We start from the raw sequence: 17,323 nt of genomic DNA on the forward strand, positions 1-17,323 counted from the left end.
AGGTGTCATTGTGTTTTTGTGTCTCCATAAATCAGGTGTTAATGTGTTTTTGTGTCTCCATAAATCAGGTGTCATTGTGTTTTTGTGTCTCCATAAATCAGGTGTTAATGTGTTTTTGTGTCTCCATAAATCAGGTGTTAATGTGTTTTTGTGTCTCCATAAATCAGGTGTCATTGTGTTTTTGTGTCTCCATAAATCAGGTGTTAATGTGTTTTTGTGTCTCCATAAATCAGGTGTCATTGTGTTTTTGTGTCTCCATAAATCAGGTGTTAATGTGTTTTTGTGTCTCCATAAATCAGGTGTTAATGTGTTTTTGTGTCTCCATAAATCAGGTGTCATTGTGTTTTTGTGTCTCCATAAATCAGGTGTTAATGTGTTTTTGTGTCTCCATAAATCAGGTGTCATTGTGTTTTTGTGTCTCCATAAATCAGGTGTTAATGTGTTTTTGTGTCTCCATAAATCAGGTGTTAATGTGTTTTTGTGTCTCCATAAATCAGGTGTTAATGTGTTTTTGTGTCTCCATAAATCAGGTGTTAATGTGTTTTTGTGTCTCCATAAATCAGGTGTTAATGTGTTTTTGTGTCTCCATAAATCAGGTGTTAATGTGTTTTTGTGTCTCCATAAATCAGGTGTTAATGTGTTTTGTGTCTCCATAAATCAGGTGTAAAATGGACAACATTTTGTACACTATGGATTCCCTTTTCATACTGTATGTTTCGGTCTTGTTTATTGTTGTGCTTGAAAAATAAAGAATTAAAAGATGTGATTGTGCTTTTATCTCTGATGTTTGCATTAAGTTGTTGTGATATGAAAATAAAATCTAGAAATATGAAGGGGACTCCTTTTGGTCATAGATAGATAGCTACAGTATTTTATTAAATTACTAAACACATTTAGTAGGGTTTTATATATTTATAAACATTTATCATACTATATCTCTATAGCTTATCTAAATTTAAGCTATATTTACAAATACCAAGTAGGAATTGGGAATTAATAGAAGTTGCCCCTAAGCTAACAAACTACATGAAGTTTGAGTTCCACATTGGTAATTATAATTAATTTTAACTAGTAATTATAATATCAGTAACTCTTTGAACACTACTCGTAGGTCTAAAATAAGATCTTTATACATTTGTGTTATTACTGTTTTTCACATCCTTCATTGTTTTACATTTTACACATCTAATACAACAGAAATAACCAACAACACAAACGTTCAAAATACAAATTGTTTATCTCCCATTTCAACATAGCTAACGTAGGTCCTAACAATTTAACTCTAATGCTGCTAAGAATGATAACATTGGAGTTTATCTTATATTTTAGGGGGTAGATCAGATTTAATATTACAGATCGATGTAATTGTCTGCATCATTTCCAATCACCCATAAATATTTTTTGTAAATCTTTATGTTTATATATATATATATATATATATACACACACACACAGCGCCTTTGGGAAAGTATTCAGACCCCTTGACTTTTTCCACATTTTGTAACGTTACAGCCTTATTCTAAAATGTATAAAATAAAATAAAATCCTCAGCAATCTACACACAATACCCCATAATGACATCACAATACCCCATAGTGACATCACAATACCCCATAATGACAAAGCAAAAACAGTTTTTTTTTTTTTTTGTACATTTATTACAAATAAAAACAGAAATAACTTATTTACATAAGTATTCAGACCCTTTGATATGTGATTCGAAATTGAGCTCAGGTGCATCCTGTTTCTATGGATCATCCTTGAGATGTTTCTACAACTTGATTTAAAGTACCTTACACTACTGTCTGTGAGAACCATGAATACGGGGAAGTCCGATGAGTGACAGTTTATAAAAAATAATGAAAATGCCGTCAACAAATACCTCATTTGTAGTTGCTTGTGAAACCCGTTAACTTCAACCGCAAGAGGGCGCTGTCTATTTCCTCCGCACTAATTCAGACGTGTATTTCCTGCTGAAACTATCGGAAACATGGCAGACTGTGGAGAACCGGGTGAGTCTGAAAACAATGACAGCTGTCAATACACTTAACACAAAAAAAAATACATCGACTATAGCTACAACTCTGGTTTAAATATCACGGAATAAAACCTGACGTGTCAGCTTGTGTGACCTTTACAGTAAATGTTAACTAGCTACACCAGTCATTGTGGGTAGCATTGCGGGCTAACTAACTAGCCTGAGAAGTGATGGTAGCTTCATGTTACTGAAGAATGTTGTGTCATTTGATTCATGAGCCAACATTTTTTTTTAAATATAAAGATTTCTTTAAAACAACACCCCTAGTAAAAGTGTTATAGTTAGTTCTCCTGTAAGATATCGCTGTTTAACTAGGACATGGCTTGCTAGTCAGATGAAGAGAGCATTGTCCCAGCTGCATGCAGGAGTAACTTTTACAGTCCTGTATCATCCTCATCACCACACTGTATTCATCGCCCTTACAGATGGCCCTGGCAACAAAGATGATATCGCACGCTCAAAAGTAAGTATTTTCAAAACACCGAGACAATGTACCGAATGATTTTAAATCCGAGAACAAAACGACATGACATTGATATTTCTTATACAATATGTCGCGTCACTTTAGAGGAGGGTGATGCACAGACCTCCTCTATGGACGCCCCTACTATAGAGCGCCTGGTTAAATTGTGCTTGGGAGTTCATGGGCTGCACTGGGGTTGGAACGCAATCAAGGTTACATTAAGAAACCATAGTGGTGGGCGTTTTAGATATGGGTCGAAGAACATGCAGGGATGGGATTTGCCAGTGTCATGAGCTGATTGGTGCCATTCCAAAATGGCTGAGGTGGCTACTGTTAGCGAGCATGAGGACGAAAAGGTTCGTTTTCTGGAGAAAAAAAACTTGCAGTATTTCAATCTTCTCAAATGTGTGGATCAAATTTGGAGTATGGTGGCATGCATTGAGGTACGTTTTCCTGACCCATGTCTAGCGCCGGCTTCTCAGCGTGTAACCGTGTTCATACCCTAGTGCAGCTCAGTGTAAACAAGCGTAAGGGTCGGTATTATCTTGAAAACCGTTCTTCTCCATATGTAGAGTTTCAGATATTACATTATTTATTTATTTATTTTAAATACTTTTTTATTTTACCTTTATTTAGTCGGTTAAGAACAAATTCTTATTTTCAATGACGACCTAGGAACAGTGGGTTAACTGCCTTGTTCAGGGGGCAGAACAACATATTTTGTACCTTGTCATCTCAGGGATTTGATCTAGCAACCTCTCGGTTACTAGTCCAACGCTCCAACCACTAGGCTACGCTGCCGCCCCATTCGCACACTGATGGCTACGTGTGAACTACAATTTCCCGACGCTGACGTTTCTCGAAATGGTAAAAAGACAATCATCGCTTTCAAACCGGTTTTCAAAACATATGCTGATATAACATTAGGCCCCTTATCTTTCATATCAGCGATATAGACGTACTGTAGCAGTGTTGCACAGATCCACAAGCTGTGTGAGCCTCCAGTTTACCAACTACACTTCCTCTCCAGCTACACACCGGTGTTCCGAGCATGCTACATATTTACATTAAAAACATATATAATATTTAACCTTTAAATTAACTAGACAAGTCAGTTAAGAACAATTTCTTATTTACAATGACGGCCTACCAGAAGGCAAAAGGCCTCCTGCGGGGACTGGGGATAGAAAAATACATTTTTAAATATCACGACAAGAGAGACAACACGACATAGAGACCTAAGACGACGACATAGAGACCTAGGACGACAACACAGAGACCTAAGACGACGACATAGAGACCTAGGACGACAACATAGAGACCTAAGACGACGAGCAACACATGAACACACAGCATGGCGAGCAACACATGAACACACAGCATGGCGAGCAACACATGAAAACACAGCATGGCGAGCAACACATGAAAACACAGCATGGCGAGCAACACATGAAAACACAGTATGGCGAGCAACACATGAAAACACAGCATGGCGAGCAACACATGAAAACACAGCATGGCGAGCAACACATGAACACACAGCATGGCGAGCAACACACGAAAACACAGCATGGCGAGCAACACACGAACACATAGCATGGCGAGCAACACATGAAAACATGAAAACACAGCATGGCGAGCAACACATGAACACACAGCATGGCGAGCAACACATGAAAACTGCACAAAAATGTGCTTCATTTTTACATTTTATTTTTTAGATAGCAAGTTAGCACAGGTGGCCACGTATGTCTTGTCTTTCTGTCTTCTGTAAAATCAAGTGATATGGCATGTGGGAACACTATAACCCTGGTTTGTTTAGCAACAAGACCGAATCATGCAGAACGGAAGGGGTTTTGCTTAGATTGTTGACAACATGTAAACTATATTGCGTCTCCAAATGTCTATTGAAAACATAAATACATTTGCAAAATGACCACTTGTTGTCTCTCAAATACATTGTTACAGTTAGTTAGTTAGCTCGCTAGTGTATTTTTTGTTGTTGTTGTTGCCATATTAGCGTTGAAATGAAATGAGTCAAAACACCTCAAACAAGACGTGGTATCGAGAACAAGATGAAACGAGTCGCTTACAATTCTCCACATGGCAGTGTCTAGTCATCGTTGGGAGCCATCTGGCCGGTCCAGACTCACAAAAACTCAGACTTCTGCCCCATTTTAAAAACAGGCGCATCGTTTTCGTGACTTTCGGCAGCTAACCCATATATAAAGGTGTGTATCAATTTGACCTCATTTAATATTTTTATTTACATCTGGGTGATATGAAAGATAAGGTGTTTATGCTTCCAAAACCGTAACGCAAGCGATGCGTGTTAATGTTCCGACCGAGCGTTTGGGGGCTTTTAACGAAACTCAACCGTACAAAAACGGAGTCAGGATCAAGGGCTGGGTCCGTATCGACTGGCTTAGGAGCAATTAAAAATAAAATAGATATATCAATGGTTTAACTAGTGAGAAATATGTGTGAGTATTGAAAATATCTGTGCGTTTGCTTCATTTTACTGTCATCCTAAATTTAAGATATAGAATTATTTTGTCGTATCTAATTAAATCTACACGGAGTGGACAAAACATTAGGAACACCTTCCTAATATTGAGTTGCAGCCCCCTTTTGCCCTCAGAACAGGCTCAAATCGTTAGGACATGGACTCCACAAGGTGTAGAAAGCGTTTCACAGGGATGCTGGTCTCATGTCGACTCCAATGCTTCCCACAGTTGTGTCAAGTTGGCTGGATGTCCTTTGGGTGGTGGACTATTTTTGATATTTAATGAAGCTGCCAGTTGAGGACTTGTGAGGCGTCTGTTTCTCAAACTAGACACTATTGTACTTGTCCTCTTTCTCAGTTGTGCACCGGGGCCTCCCACTCCTCTTTCTATTCTGGTTAGAGCTGACCCTGTATATAGCTACTGACCCTGGAACTGTCCCTGTATATAGCTACTGTCCCTGTATATAGCTACTGTCCCTGTATATAGCTACTGACCCTGTATATAGCTACTGACCCTGTATATAGCTACTGACCCTGTATATAGCTACTGACCCTGTATATAGCTACTGTCCCTGTATATAGCTACTGTCCCTGTATATAACTACTGACCCTGTATATAGCTACTGACCCTGTATATAGCTACTGACCCTGTATATAGCTACTGACCCTGTATATAACTACTGACCCTGTATATAGTTACTGTCCCTGTATATAACTACTGACCCTGTATATAACTACTGACCCTGTATATAACTACTGACCCTGTATATAACTACTGACCCTGTATATAGCTACTGACCCTGGAACTGTCCCTGTATATAGCTACTGACCCTGTATATAGCTACTGACCCTGTATATAGCTACTGACCCTGTATATAGCTACTGTCCCTGTATATAGCTACTGACCCTGTATATAACTACAGACCCTGTATATAACCACTGACCCTGTATATAACCACTGACCCTGTATATAGCTACTGACCCTGTATATAGCTACTGACCCTGTATATAGCTACTGACCCTGTATATAGCTACCGACCCTGTATATAGCTACCGACCCTGTATATAACTACCGACCCTGTATATAACCACTGACCCTGTATATAGCTACTGACCCTGTATATAGCTACTGACCCGATATATAGCTACTGACCCTGTATATAGCTACTGACCCTGTATATAGCTACTGACCCTGTATATAGCGACCCTGTATATAGCTACTGACCCTGTATATAACCACTGACCCTGTATATAGCTACTGACCCTGTATATAGCTACTGACCCTGTATATAGCTACTGACCCTGTATATAGCTACTGTCCCTGTATATAACTACTGACCCTGTATATAGCTACTGACCCTGTATATAGCTACTGACCCTGTATATAACTACTGACCCTGTATATAGTTACTGTCCCTGTATATAACTACTGACCCTGTATATAGTTACTGTCCCTGTATATAACTACTGACCCTGTATATAACTACTGACCCTGTATATAACTACTGACCCTGTATATAACTACTGACCCTGTATATAGCTACTGACCCTGGAACTGTCCCTGTATATAGCTACTGACCCTGTATATAGCTACTGTCCCTGTATATAGCTACTGACCCTGTATATAGCTACTGACCCTGTATATAGCTACTGACCCTGTATATAGCTACTGACCCTGTATATAGCTACTGTCCCTGTATATAGCTACTGTCCCTGTATATAACTACTGACCCTGTATATAGCTACTGACCCTGTATATAGCTACTGACCCTGTATATAACTACTGACCCTGTATATAGTTACTGTCCCTGTATATAACTACTGACCCTGTATATAACTACTGACCCTGTATATAGCTACTGACCCTGGAACTGTCCCTGTATATAGCTACTGACCCTGTATATAGCTACTGACCCTGTATATAGCTACTGACCCTGTATATAGCTACTGACCCTGTATATAGCTACTGTCCCTGTATATAACTACAGACCCTGTATATAACCACTGACCCTGTATATAACCACTGACCCTGTATATAGCTACTGACCCTGTATATAGCTACTGACCCTGTATATAGCTACTGACCCTGTATATAGCTACTGACCCTGTATATAGCTACCGACCCTGTATATAGCTACCGACCCTGTATATAACTACTGACCCTGTATATAACCACTGACCCTGTATATAGCTACTGACCCTGTATATAGCTACTGACCCGACCCTGTATATAACCACTGACCCTGTATATAACCACTGACCCTGTATATAACCACTGACCCTGTATATAGCTACTGACCCTGTATATAGCTACTGACCCTGTATATAGCTACTGACCCTGTATATAGCTACTGACCCTGTATATAGCTACTGACCCTGTATATAGCGACCCTGTATATAGCTACTGACCCTGTATATAACCACTGACCCTGTATATAGCTACTGACCCTGTATATAGCTACTGACCCTGTATATAGCTACTGTTCCTTGTATATAACTACTGACCCTGTATATAGCTACTGACCCTGTATATAGCTACTGACCCTGTATATAACTACTGACCCTGTATATAGTTACTGTTCCTGTATATAACTACTGACCCTGTATATAACTACTGACCCTGTATATAACTACTGACCCTGTATATAACTACTGACCCTGTATATAGCTACTGACCCTGGAACTGTCCCTGTATATAGCTACTGACCCTGTATATAGCTACTGACCCTGTATATAGCTACTGACCCTGTATATAGCTACTGACCCTGTATATAACTACTGTCCCTGTATATAGCTACTGACCCTGTATATAACTACAGACCCTGTATATAACCACTGACCCTGTATATAACCACTGACCCTGTATATAGCTACTGACCCTGTATATAGCTACTGACCCTGTATATAGCTACTGACCCTGTATATTGCAACTGACCCTGTATATAGCTACCGACCCTGTATATAGCTACCGACCCTGTATATAACTACTGACCCTGTATATAACCACTGACCCTGTATATAGCTACTGACCCTGTATATAGCTACTGACCCGACCCTGTATATAACCACTGACCCTGTATATAACCACTGACCCTGTATATAGCTACTGACCCTGTATATAGCTACTGACCCTGTATATAGCTACTGACCCTGTATATAGCTACTGACCCTGTATATAGCTACTGACCCTGTATATAGCTACTGACCCTGTATATAGCGACCCTGTATATAGCTACTGACCCTGTATATAACCACTGACCCTGTATATAGCTACTGACCCTGTATATAGCCACTGACCCTGTATATAACCACTGACCCTGTATATAGCTACTGACCCTGTATATAGCTACTGACCCTGTATATAGCTACTGACCCTGTATATAGCTACCGACCCTGTATATAACTACTGACCCTGTATATAACTACTGACCCTGTATATAACTACTGACCCTGTATATAACTACTGACCCTGTATATAACTACTGACCCTGTATATAACTACTGACCCTGTATATAACTACTGACCCTGTATATAGCTACTGACCCTGTATATAACTACTGACCCTGTATATAACTACTGACCCTGTATATAACTACTGACCCTGTATATAACTACTGACCCTGTATATAACTACTGACCCTGTATATAACTACTGACCCTGTATATAACTACTGACCCTGTATATAACTACTGACCCTGTATATAACTACTGACCCAAACATGTATGGAAAGTTGTGTTTAAATCAAAAGGGATACTGTCAAAAAAGTGATTTGAATTCAACTGAATTTCCCCTTTCACTCCCCCCCCCCCCCTACTAGAATGAAGGGAAGGAGTTGACCAAAGAGGAGAAGCAACGTCTGAGGAAACAGAAGAAACAACAGAAGAAACAGAAGGAAAGGAAGAATGAAAAGGGCCCGTCAGAAACAGAGAAGGACGAGACGCCTGTCTCCCTGTTGCCACCACCACCACCTGTGGCAACACAGAAAGGTGTGGTGTTCTAGCCTGGTCTAATGCTTATTGATATCATCATGTCAAATGTTGCACCATCATCAGAGTGGGTCTGATTAGGATCCCTGGTTTTCCTGAAATCCTGGTTGAAGGTTTCCTGGAATCAGGAGGGAATAATCAGGACATCTGGATTCTTCAACCAGGATTTCTGGAAAACCTGGGAATTTATTGAACGTTCAGACAAAGGTCTGATTGTATCATTTTAAATATCTTTGAAAAACAAATACATTTAAAGATTTTCCTGTCATGTTGTCCAGAGCCAGAAATGGCACGTTGACAAAGGTTTTAGAATCAATTCAAACAAACCTTTGTTTCATCATTCATGGTTCCTCCATCCACTTCATTGGTCCGTTCACCTAGTCTGTCTGTTTCCCCAGCTCCCTCAGCATTGCCTGCCCCTGCCTCTGCACCAATACCTGTGCCTGCCTCAGCTCCCTTCCACCCCTCTCCCGCCCCCTCCCCGGCAGACAAGCCAGCCAAGAGCAAAGCTGAGCTGAAGGCAGAGAGGAGAGCCAGGCAGGAGACTGACAGGGCCGCTAAACAGCCAGGCTCCTCGTCCTCCGGCATCAAGACCAAAGTCCCTCTCAGTGAACTAAACCCAGGTACAACAGCTCCCCCCCCGGTGGACCTCTGGAGCACCTTGTTGATTTAGGATGTATCATTTGATAAACTTTGTTTCAGAGGGGAAATTTGACAATTTGAGTTCTGCTGCTTCCACATATTGGTAAATACGTAGTCAATTGATACAACATCCATAGAATAACAACCCCCCCCCCCCCCCCCCCATCCCACCCACGCAAAAACAAATTTGTTCATGCCAGGCCAGGCTATGACTAGGGGGCAGTTCATTAGTTCAGGCCAGGCTGTGACTCGGGGGCAGTTCATTAGTTCAGGCTGTGACTAGGGGGCAGTTCATTAGTTCAGGCTGTGACCAGGGGGCAGTTCATTAGTTCAGGCTGTGACCAGGGGGCAGTTCATTAGTTCAGGCTGTGACTAGGGGGCAGTTCATTAGTTCAGGCTGTGACTACGGGGCAGTTCATTAGTTCAGGCTGTGACCAGGGGGCAGTTCATTAGTTCAGGCTGTGACCAGGGGGCAGTTCATTAGTTCAGGCTGTGACTAGGGGGCAGTTCATTAGTTCAGGCTGTGACCAGGGGGCAGTTCATTAGTTCAGGCTTAGGGCTGTGACCAGGGGGCAGTTCATTAGTTCAGGCTGTGACTAGGGGGCAGTTCATTAGTTCAGGCTGTGACCAGGGGGCAGTTCATTAGTTCAGGCTGTGACCAGGGGGCAGTTCATTAGTTCAGGCTGTGACCAGGGGGCAGTTCATTAGTTCAGGCTGTGACCAGGGGGCAGTTCATTAGTTCAGGCTGTGACTAGGGGGCAGTTCATTAGTTCAGGCTGTGACTAGGGGGCAGTTCATTAGTTCAGGCTGTGACCAGGGGGCAGTTCATTAGTTCAGGCTGTGACTAGGGGGCAGTTCATTAGTTCAGGCTGTGACTAGGGGGCAGTTCATTAGTTCAGGCTGTGACCAGGGGGCAGTTCATTAGTTCAGGCTGTGACTAGGGGGCAGTTCATTAGTTCAGGCTGTGACTAGGGGGCAGTTCATTAGTCCAGGCTGTGACTAGGGGGCAGTTCATTAGTTCAGGCTGTGACCAGGGGGCAGTTCATTAGTTCAGGCTGTGACTAGGGGGCAGTTCATTAGTTCAGGCTGTGACCAGGGGGCAGTTCATTAGTTCAGGCTGTGACTAGGGGGCAGTTCATTAGTTCAGGCCAGGCTGTGACCAGGGGGCAGTTCATTAGTTCAGGCCAGGCTGTGACCAGGGGGCAGTTCATTAGTTCAGGCTGTGACTAGGGGGCAGTTCATTAGTTCAGGCTGTGACTAGGGGGCAGTTCATTAGTTCAGGCTGTGACTAGGGGGCAGTTCATTAGTTCAGGCTGTGACTACGGGGCAGTTCATTAGTTCAGGCTGTGACTACGGGGCAGTTCATTAGTCCAGGCTGTGACTAGGGGGCAGTTCATTAGTCCAGGCTGTGACTAGGGGGCAGTTCATTAGTTCAGGCTGTGACCAGGGGGCAGTTCATTAGTTCAGGCTGTGACTAGGGGGCAGTTCATTAGTTCAGGCTGTGACCAGGGGGCAGTTCATTAGTTCAGGCTGTGACTACGGGGCAGTTCATTAGTTCAGGCTGTGACCAGGGGGCAGTTCATTAGTTCAGGCTGTGACCAGGGGGCAGTTCATTAGTTCAGGCTGTGACTAGGGGCAGTTCATTAGTTCAGGCTGTGACCAGGGGGCAGTTCATTAGTTCAGGCTGTGACTAGGGGCAGTTCATTAGTTCAGGCTGTGACTAGGGGGCAGTTCATTAGTTCAGGCTGTGACTAGGGGGCAGTTCATTAGTTCAGGCTGTGACCAGGGGGCAGTTCATTAGTTCAGGCCAGGCTGTGACCAGGGGGCAGTTAATTAGTTCAGGCCAGGCTGTGACTAGGGGGCAGTTCATTAGTTCAGGCTGTGACCAGGGGGCAGTTAATTAGTTCAGGCCAGGCTGTGACTAGGGGGCAGTTAATTAGTTCAGGCCAGGCTGTGACTAGTGGGCAGTTCATTAGTTCAGGCTGTGACTAGGGGGCAGTTCATTAGTTCAGGCTGTGACTAGGGGGCAGTTCATTAGTTCAGGCTGTGACCAGGGGGCAGTTCATTAGTTCAGGCCAGGCTGTGACTAGGGGGCAGTTCATTAGTTCAGGCCAGGCTGTGACTAGGGGGCAGTTCATTAGTTCAGGCCAGACTGTGACTAGGGGGCAGTTCATTAGTTCAGGCTGTGACCAGGGGGCAGTTCATTAGTTCAGGCTGTGACCAGGGGGCAGTTCATTAGTTCAGGCTGTGACCAGGGGGCAGTTCATTAGTTCAGGCTGTGACTAGGGGCAGTTCATTAGTTCAGGCTGTGACCAGGGGGCAGTTCATTAGTTCAGGCTGTGACCAGGGGGCACTTCCACATTCCATGGAGGGCCTAATGTGAGGGGAGTTCCTTACCAAATAGTGACCTTAATTCATCAATCGAGTACAAGGGAGTAGTATTCTACATATTGCTGCAGTAGTAGTATACATGGTACTTCAGTAGTAGTATACATGGTACTTCAGTAGTAGAATACATGGTACCTCAGTAGTAGTATACATGGTACCTCAGTAGTAGTATACATGGTACCTCAGTAGTAGTATACATGGTACCTCAGTAGTAGTATACATGGTACCTCAGTAGTATTCTACATATTGCTGCAGTTGTAGTATACATGGTACCTCAGTAGTAGTATACATGGTACCTCAGTAGTAGTATACATGGTACCTCTGTAGTATTCTACATATTGCTGCAGTAGTAGTATACATGGTACCTCAGTAGTATTCTACATATTGCTGCAGTAGTAGTATACATTGTACCTCAGTAGTAGTATACATGGTACCTCAGTAGTAGTATACATGGTACCTCAGTAGTAGTATACATGGTACCTCAGTAGTATTCTACATATTGCTGCAGTTGTAGTATACATGGTACCTCAGTAGTAGTATACATGGTACCTCAGTAGTAGTATACATGGTACCTCTGTAGTATTCTACATATTGCTGCAGTAGTAGTATACATGGTACCTCAGTAGTATTCTACATATTGCTGCAGTAGTAGTATACATTGTACCTCAGTAGTAGTATACATGGTACCTCAGTAGTAGTATACATGGTACCTCAGTAGTAGTATACATGGTACCTCAGTAGTATTCTACATATCGCTGCAGTTGTAGTAGTATACATGGTACCTCAGTAGTAGTATACATGGTACCTCAGTAGTAGTATACATGGTACCTTAGTAGTATTCTACATATTGATGCAGTAGTAGTATACATGATACCTCAGTAGTAGTATACATGGTACCTCTGTAGTAGTATACATGGTACCTCAGTAGTAGTATACATGGTACCTCAGTAGTAGTATACATGGTACCTCAGTAGTAGTATACATGGTACCTCAGTAGTAGTATACATGGTACCTCAGTAGTAGTATACATGGTACCTCTGTAGTAGTATACATGGTACCTCAGTAGTAGTATACATGGTACCTCAGTAGTAGTATACATGGTACCTCAGTAGTATTCTACATATTGATGCAGTAGTAGTATACATGGTACCTCAGTAGTATACATGGTACCTCTGTAGTAGTATACATGGTACCTCAGTAGTAGTATACATGGTACCTCAGTAGTATTCTACATATTGATGCAGTAGTAGTATACATGGTACCTCAGTAGTAGTATACATGGTACCTCAGTAGTATTCTACATATTGATGCAGTAGTAGTATACATGGTACCTCTGTAGTAGTATACATGGTACCTCTGTAGTAGTATACATGGTACCTCAGTAGTAGTATACATGGTACCTCAGTAGTAGTATACATGGTACCTCAGTAGTATTCTACATATTGATGCAGTAGTAGTATACATGGTACCTCAGTAGTAGTATACATGGTACCTCAGTAGTAGTATACATGGTACCTCAGTAGTATTCTACATATTGCTGCAGTTGTAGTAGTATACATGGTACCTCAGTAGTAGTATACATGGTACCTCAGTAGTAGTATACATGGTACCTTAGTAGTATTCTACATATTGATGCAGTAGTAGTATACATGGTACCTCAATAGTAGTATACATGGTACCTCAGTAGTAGTATACATGGTACCTCAATAGTAGTATACATGGTACCTCAGTAGTAGTATACATGGTACCTCAGTAGTATTCTACATATTGCTGCAGTTGTAGTAGTATACATGGTACCTCTGTAGTAGTATACATGGTACCTCTGTAGTAGAATACATGGTACCTCAGTAGTATTCTACATATTGCTGCAGTTGTAGTAGGTATGTTTTCAACGATCATTTGTGGCTTCCTGTCCCCGTTAGTGGTGAAGAGACTTCCTGAGCATGTCCAAGTGGACGACCCTGCAGTGGTGAAACGACTGGCCAAGAAGTTGGAGAGACAACAGGTTTGTGGCATGTTATTGTCCTCCCACATCGTGCTGCTCTGTTTTCATCAAGGCACTGCTTGACTGATTTAGCAGTACCGCTGAGATTAGCCGTCTCAGTAGATCGTCAGAGTCTTTCCCTTGTGTTATTTCTCATGCGAGGACGCACACCTCCCCAAAATCAACATCCGGTGTGTGTCTTTCTAGCCAACATTTTGGGAAGCTATGTATTGGTAGGGGGATCTTTGGATTACGGGGAAGATGAAGTCCTAGATAGAAACACAGGGAGTTGTCAGGTAACCAGCCACACCTCCTCACATCACTAACCTAACCTACCACCATGTCTCACCGCAATTGCTTCAATTCTGTACCTCACATTTCTTTCAGACGCTACCGCGCGGCGCCTCTAATAAGGTATTAAGTGTCAAGGTCTGGCCTTTGCTTTGTGTGCCGTTGATTTGTTTTTACTGTCTGTTTTGTTGTGCTCAAGGCCGTTCATGTCGGGCCTCCCGGGTGGCGCAGTGGTTAAGGGCGCTGTACTGCAGCGCCAGCTGTGCCACCAGAGACTCTGGGTTCGCGCCCTGGTTCTGTCGTAACCGGCCGCGACCGGGAGGTCCGTGGGGCGACACAATTGGCCTAGCGTCGTCTTGGTTAGGGAGGGTTTGGCCGGTAGGGAAACCCTTGTCTCATCGCGCACCAGCGACTCCTGTGGCGGGCCGGGCGCAGTGCGAGCTAACCAAGGTTGCCAGGTGCGCGGTGTTTCCTCCGACACATTGGCTTCCGGGTTGGATGCGCGCTGTGTTAAGAAGCAGTGCGGCTTGGTTGGGTTGTGTATCGGAGGACGCATGACTCTCGACCTTCGTCTCTCCCGAGCTCGTACGGGAGTTGTGGCGATGAGACAAGATAGTAGCTACTAAAACAATTGGATACCACGAAATTGGGGAGAAAAAGGGGTAAAATGTTTTTAAAAAAGTCTGTTCATGTCATTTTCCCCACATTTTCCCCACATAATGACAGACCCTGTCTGTCTTTCAACTGGACAGCAGAAAGAACCATCAGAGACGTACAGTGAGCTCCCAACAGCACTGGGACAGTGACTGTTCAGCACTTTGGATTTTGGATTTGAAATGATACAATGACTTTATTTTGTGGGGTATTTTCATTCGTATCGGGTGAACTGTTTAGAAATTTACAGCACTTTTTTGTACATAGTCGTCTCCCATTTTTAGGGGAGCAGAAGTATTGGGACAAATCCACTAAAAGTAGTAAAAAGTTGATTATTTTGGTCTCATATTCCTAGAAGGCAATGATTACATCAAGCGTGTGACTCTACAAATGTGTTGGATACATTTGCTGTTTGTTTTGGTTGTGTTTCCGATTATTTTGTGCCCAATTTGAAATGAAATGGTAGATAATGTATTGTATTATCATTTTTTTTGTTTGTTGTCACATTTATTGTAAATAAGAATATAATGTTTTGCGAAACACTTCTACATTAATGTGGATGTTACCATGGTTACAGATAGTCCTGAATTAATTGTGAATAATGATGTGTGAGACGATTACCAGCGTAAACGCACAAATATCGTACGTCCAAGACATGCTATCCCCTCTCTCCCATTACAATAACTCATCATTATTCACAAAAAATAATAATAAATAATAGCCCCCCCGACACATAAACTACTGCAGCATAAATACTGGAGGCTCTGAGACAGGAGGGGTCAGGAGACACTGTGGCCCCGTCCGATGATACCCCCGGACAGGGCCAAACAGGAAGGATATAACCCCACCCACTTTGCCAAAGCACAGCGCCCACACCACTAGAGGGATATCTTCAACCACCAACTTACCATCCTGAGACAAGGCTGAGTATAGCCCACAAAGACATGCTACCCTCTCTCCCGTTACAATAACTCACCATTATTCACAAAATTATCTGAAACACAACCAAAACAAACTAAAAATGCCTCCATCACGATTTATGTAACCATTGCATGCTATGAATATTTGGACCAAATACATCATGTTTTACTTCTACAATACACATAAGTTAATTTTTTCCCAATACTTTTGGTCCCCTAAAATGGGGGGGGGGGGGGACTATGTAGAAAAAGGGCTGTAATTTCTAAACGGTTCACCCAATATGGATGAAAATACCCTCAGATTAAAGATGACAGTCTGCAGTTGAATAACCTCATAGTCATTGTATAATTTCAAATCCAAAGTACTGGAGTACAGAGCCAAAACAATAAAACATGTCCCAGTACATTTGGAGCTCACTGTAAAATCCTACATGTTGACACATGATGAAACAGTGATGTGCAGTCTGGATTGAAAGGCTGTACACAATGTTCTACTAGGCATTTCCTAGTTTTTCTCTCATGTTCTCTGAGCTGGCCTACAGTACAGAATATGGTGTGGTTGTTGAGCTGACCTACAGTACAGACCTACAGCTGGCCTACAGTACAGAGTATGGTGTGGTTGTTGAGCTGGCCTACAGTACAGACCTACAGCTGGCCTACAGTACAGACCTACAGCTGGCCTACAGTACAGACCTACAGCTGGCCTACAGTACAGACCTACAGCTGGCCTACAGTACAGAGTATGGTGTGGTTGTTGAGCTGGCCTACAGTACAGAATATGGTGTGGTTGTTGAGCTGGCCTACAGTACAGAGTTATGCTTGGTTGCTGTGGGGGTTGTCATCTATGTATGTTTGGACTTGACCTCACCCATCCACCTTTTAACCTTTGACCTCTGAACCCAAGAGGATCACGGTGAACTAAACGTGTGTGTGTGTGTTTATTTCAGATCCCACTGCGATCCGACTATGGCTACAAAGTCAGCCTGTTCTCTCACCTGCACCAGTATAGCCGCAAAGCCCCACTCACCCAGCAACTCAGGTAACTACCTACCTGCCCCTACCCAGAGCCCCCCTCACCCAGCTACTCAGGTAACTACCTACCTGCCCCTACCCAGAGCCCCCCTCACCCAGGTACTCAGGTAACTACCTACCTGCCCCTACCCAGAGCCCCCTCACCCAGGTACTCAGGTAACTACCTACCTGCACCAGTTGGGCATTAAAAACAAAGTTGGTTTTAAATGCTAGTTGAGGCTACGTCCGACTTGGAATAGGCAGCCCCGTTACTAGGCTTGTGCCAGTTGTAAACTTTGTCACTTCACAAAGCCCACCGCTGAGCATGTACCACATCTGGATGGAACAATCACTAATGTGGGAATTTTTATTTTATTTCACCTTTTATTTACTTAGGCAAGTCCGTTTAGAACAAATTCTTATTTTCAATGACAGCC

At 42.8% G+C, this 17,323-nt stretch overlaps 1 protein-coding gene across 1 annotated transcript in view; it reads left to right on the top strand.

Moving 5' to 3' along the window:
- The first annotated feature begins 1,964 nt into the window (after positions 1–1,964).
- Positions 1,965–17,323, top strand: part of LOC139407904 (eukaryotic translation initiation factor 2B, subunit 4 delta) — a 28,875-nt gene continuing 13,516 nt past the window's right edge. Inside the window, exons 1-6 of the mRNA XM_071151779.1 lie at positions 1,965–2,012; positions 2,464–2,501; positions 8,828–8,996; positions 9,395–9,619; positions 13,949–14,031; positions 16,823–16,914. Of these exons, the coding sequence (XP_071007880.1) occupies positions 1,991–2,012; positions 2,464–2,501; positions 8,828–8,996; positions 9,395–9,619; positions 13,949–14,031; positions 16,823–16,914 (629 nt within the window). The 5' untranslated portion in view covers positions 1,965–1,990. The remainder of the gene's footprint in view (positions 2,013–2,463; positions 2,502–8,827; positions 8,997–9,394; positions 9,620–13,948; positions 14,032–16,822; positions 16,915–17,323) is intronic.

This window comes from Oncorhynchus clarkii, chromosome 4 (assembly GCF_045791955.1).
Source record: "Oncorhynchus clarkii lewisi isolate Uvic-CL-2024 chromosome 4, UVic_Ocla_1.0, whole genome shotgun sequence".
NCBI classification, from domain to species: domain Eukaryota; kingdom Metazoa; phylum Chordata; class Actinopteri; order Salmoniformes; family Salmonidae; genus Oncorhynchus; species Oncorhynchus clarkii.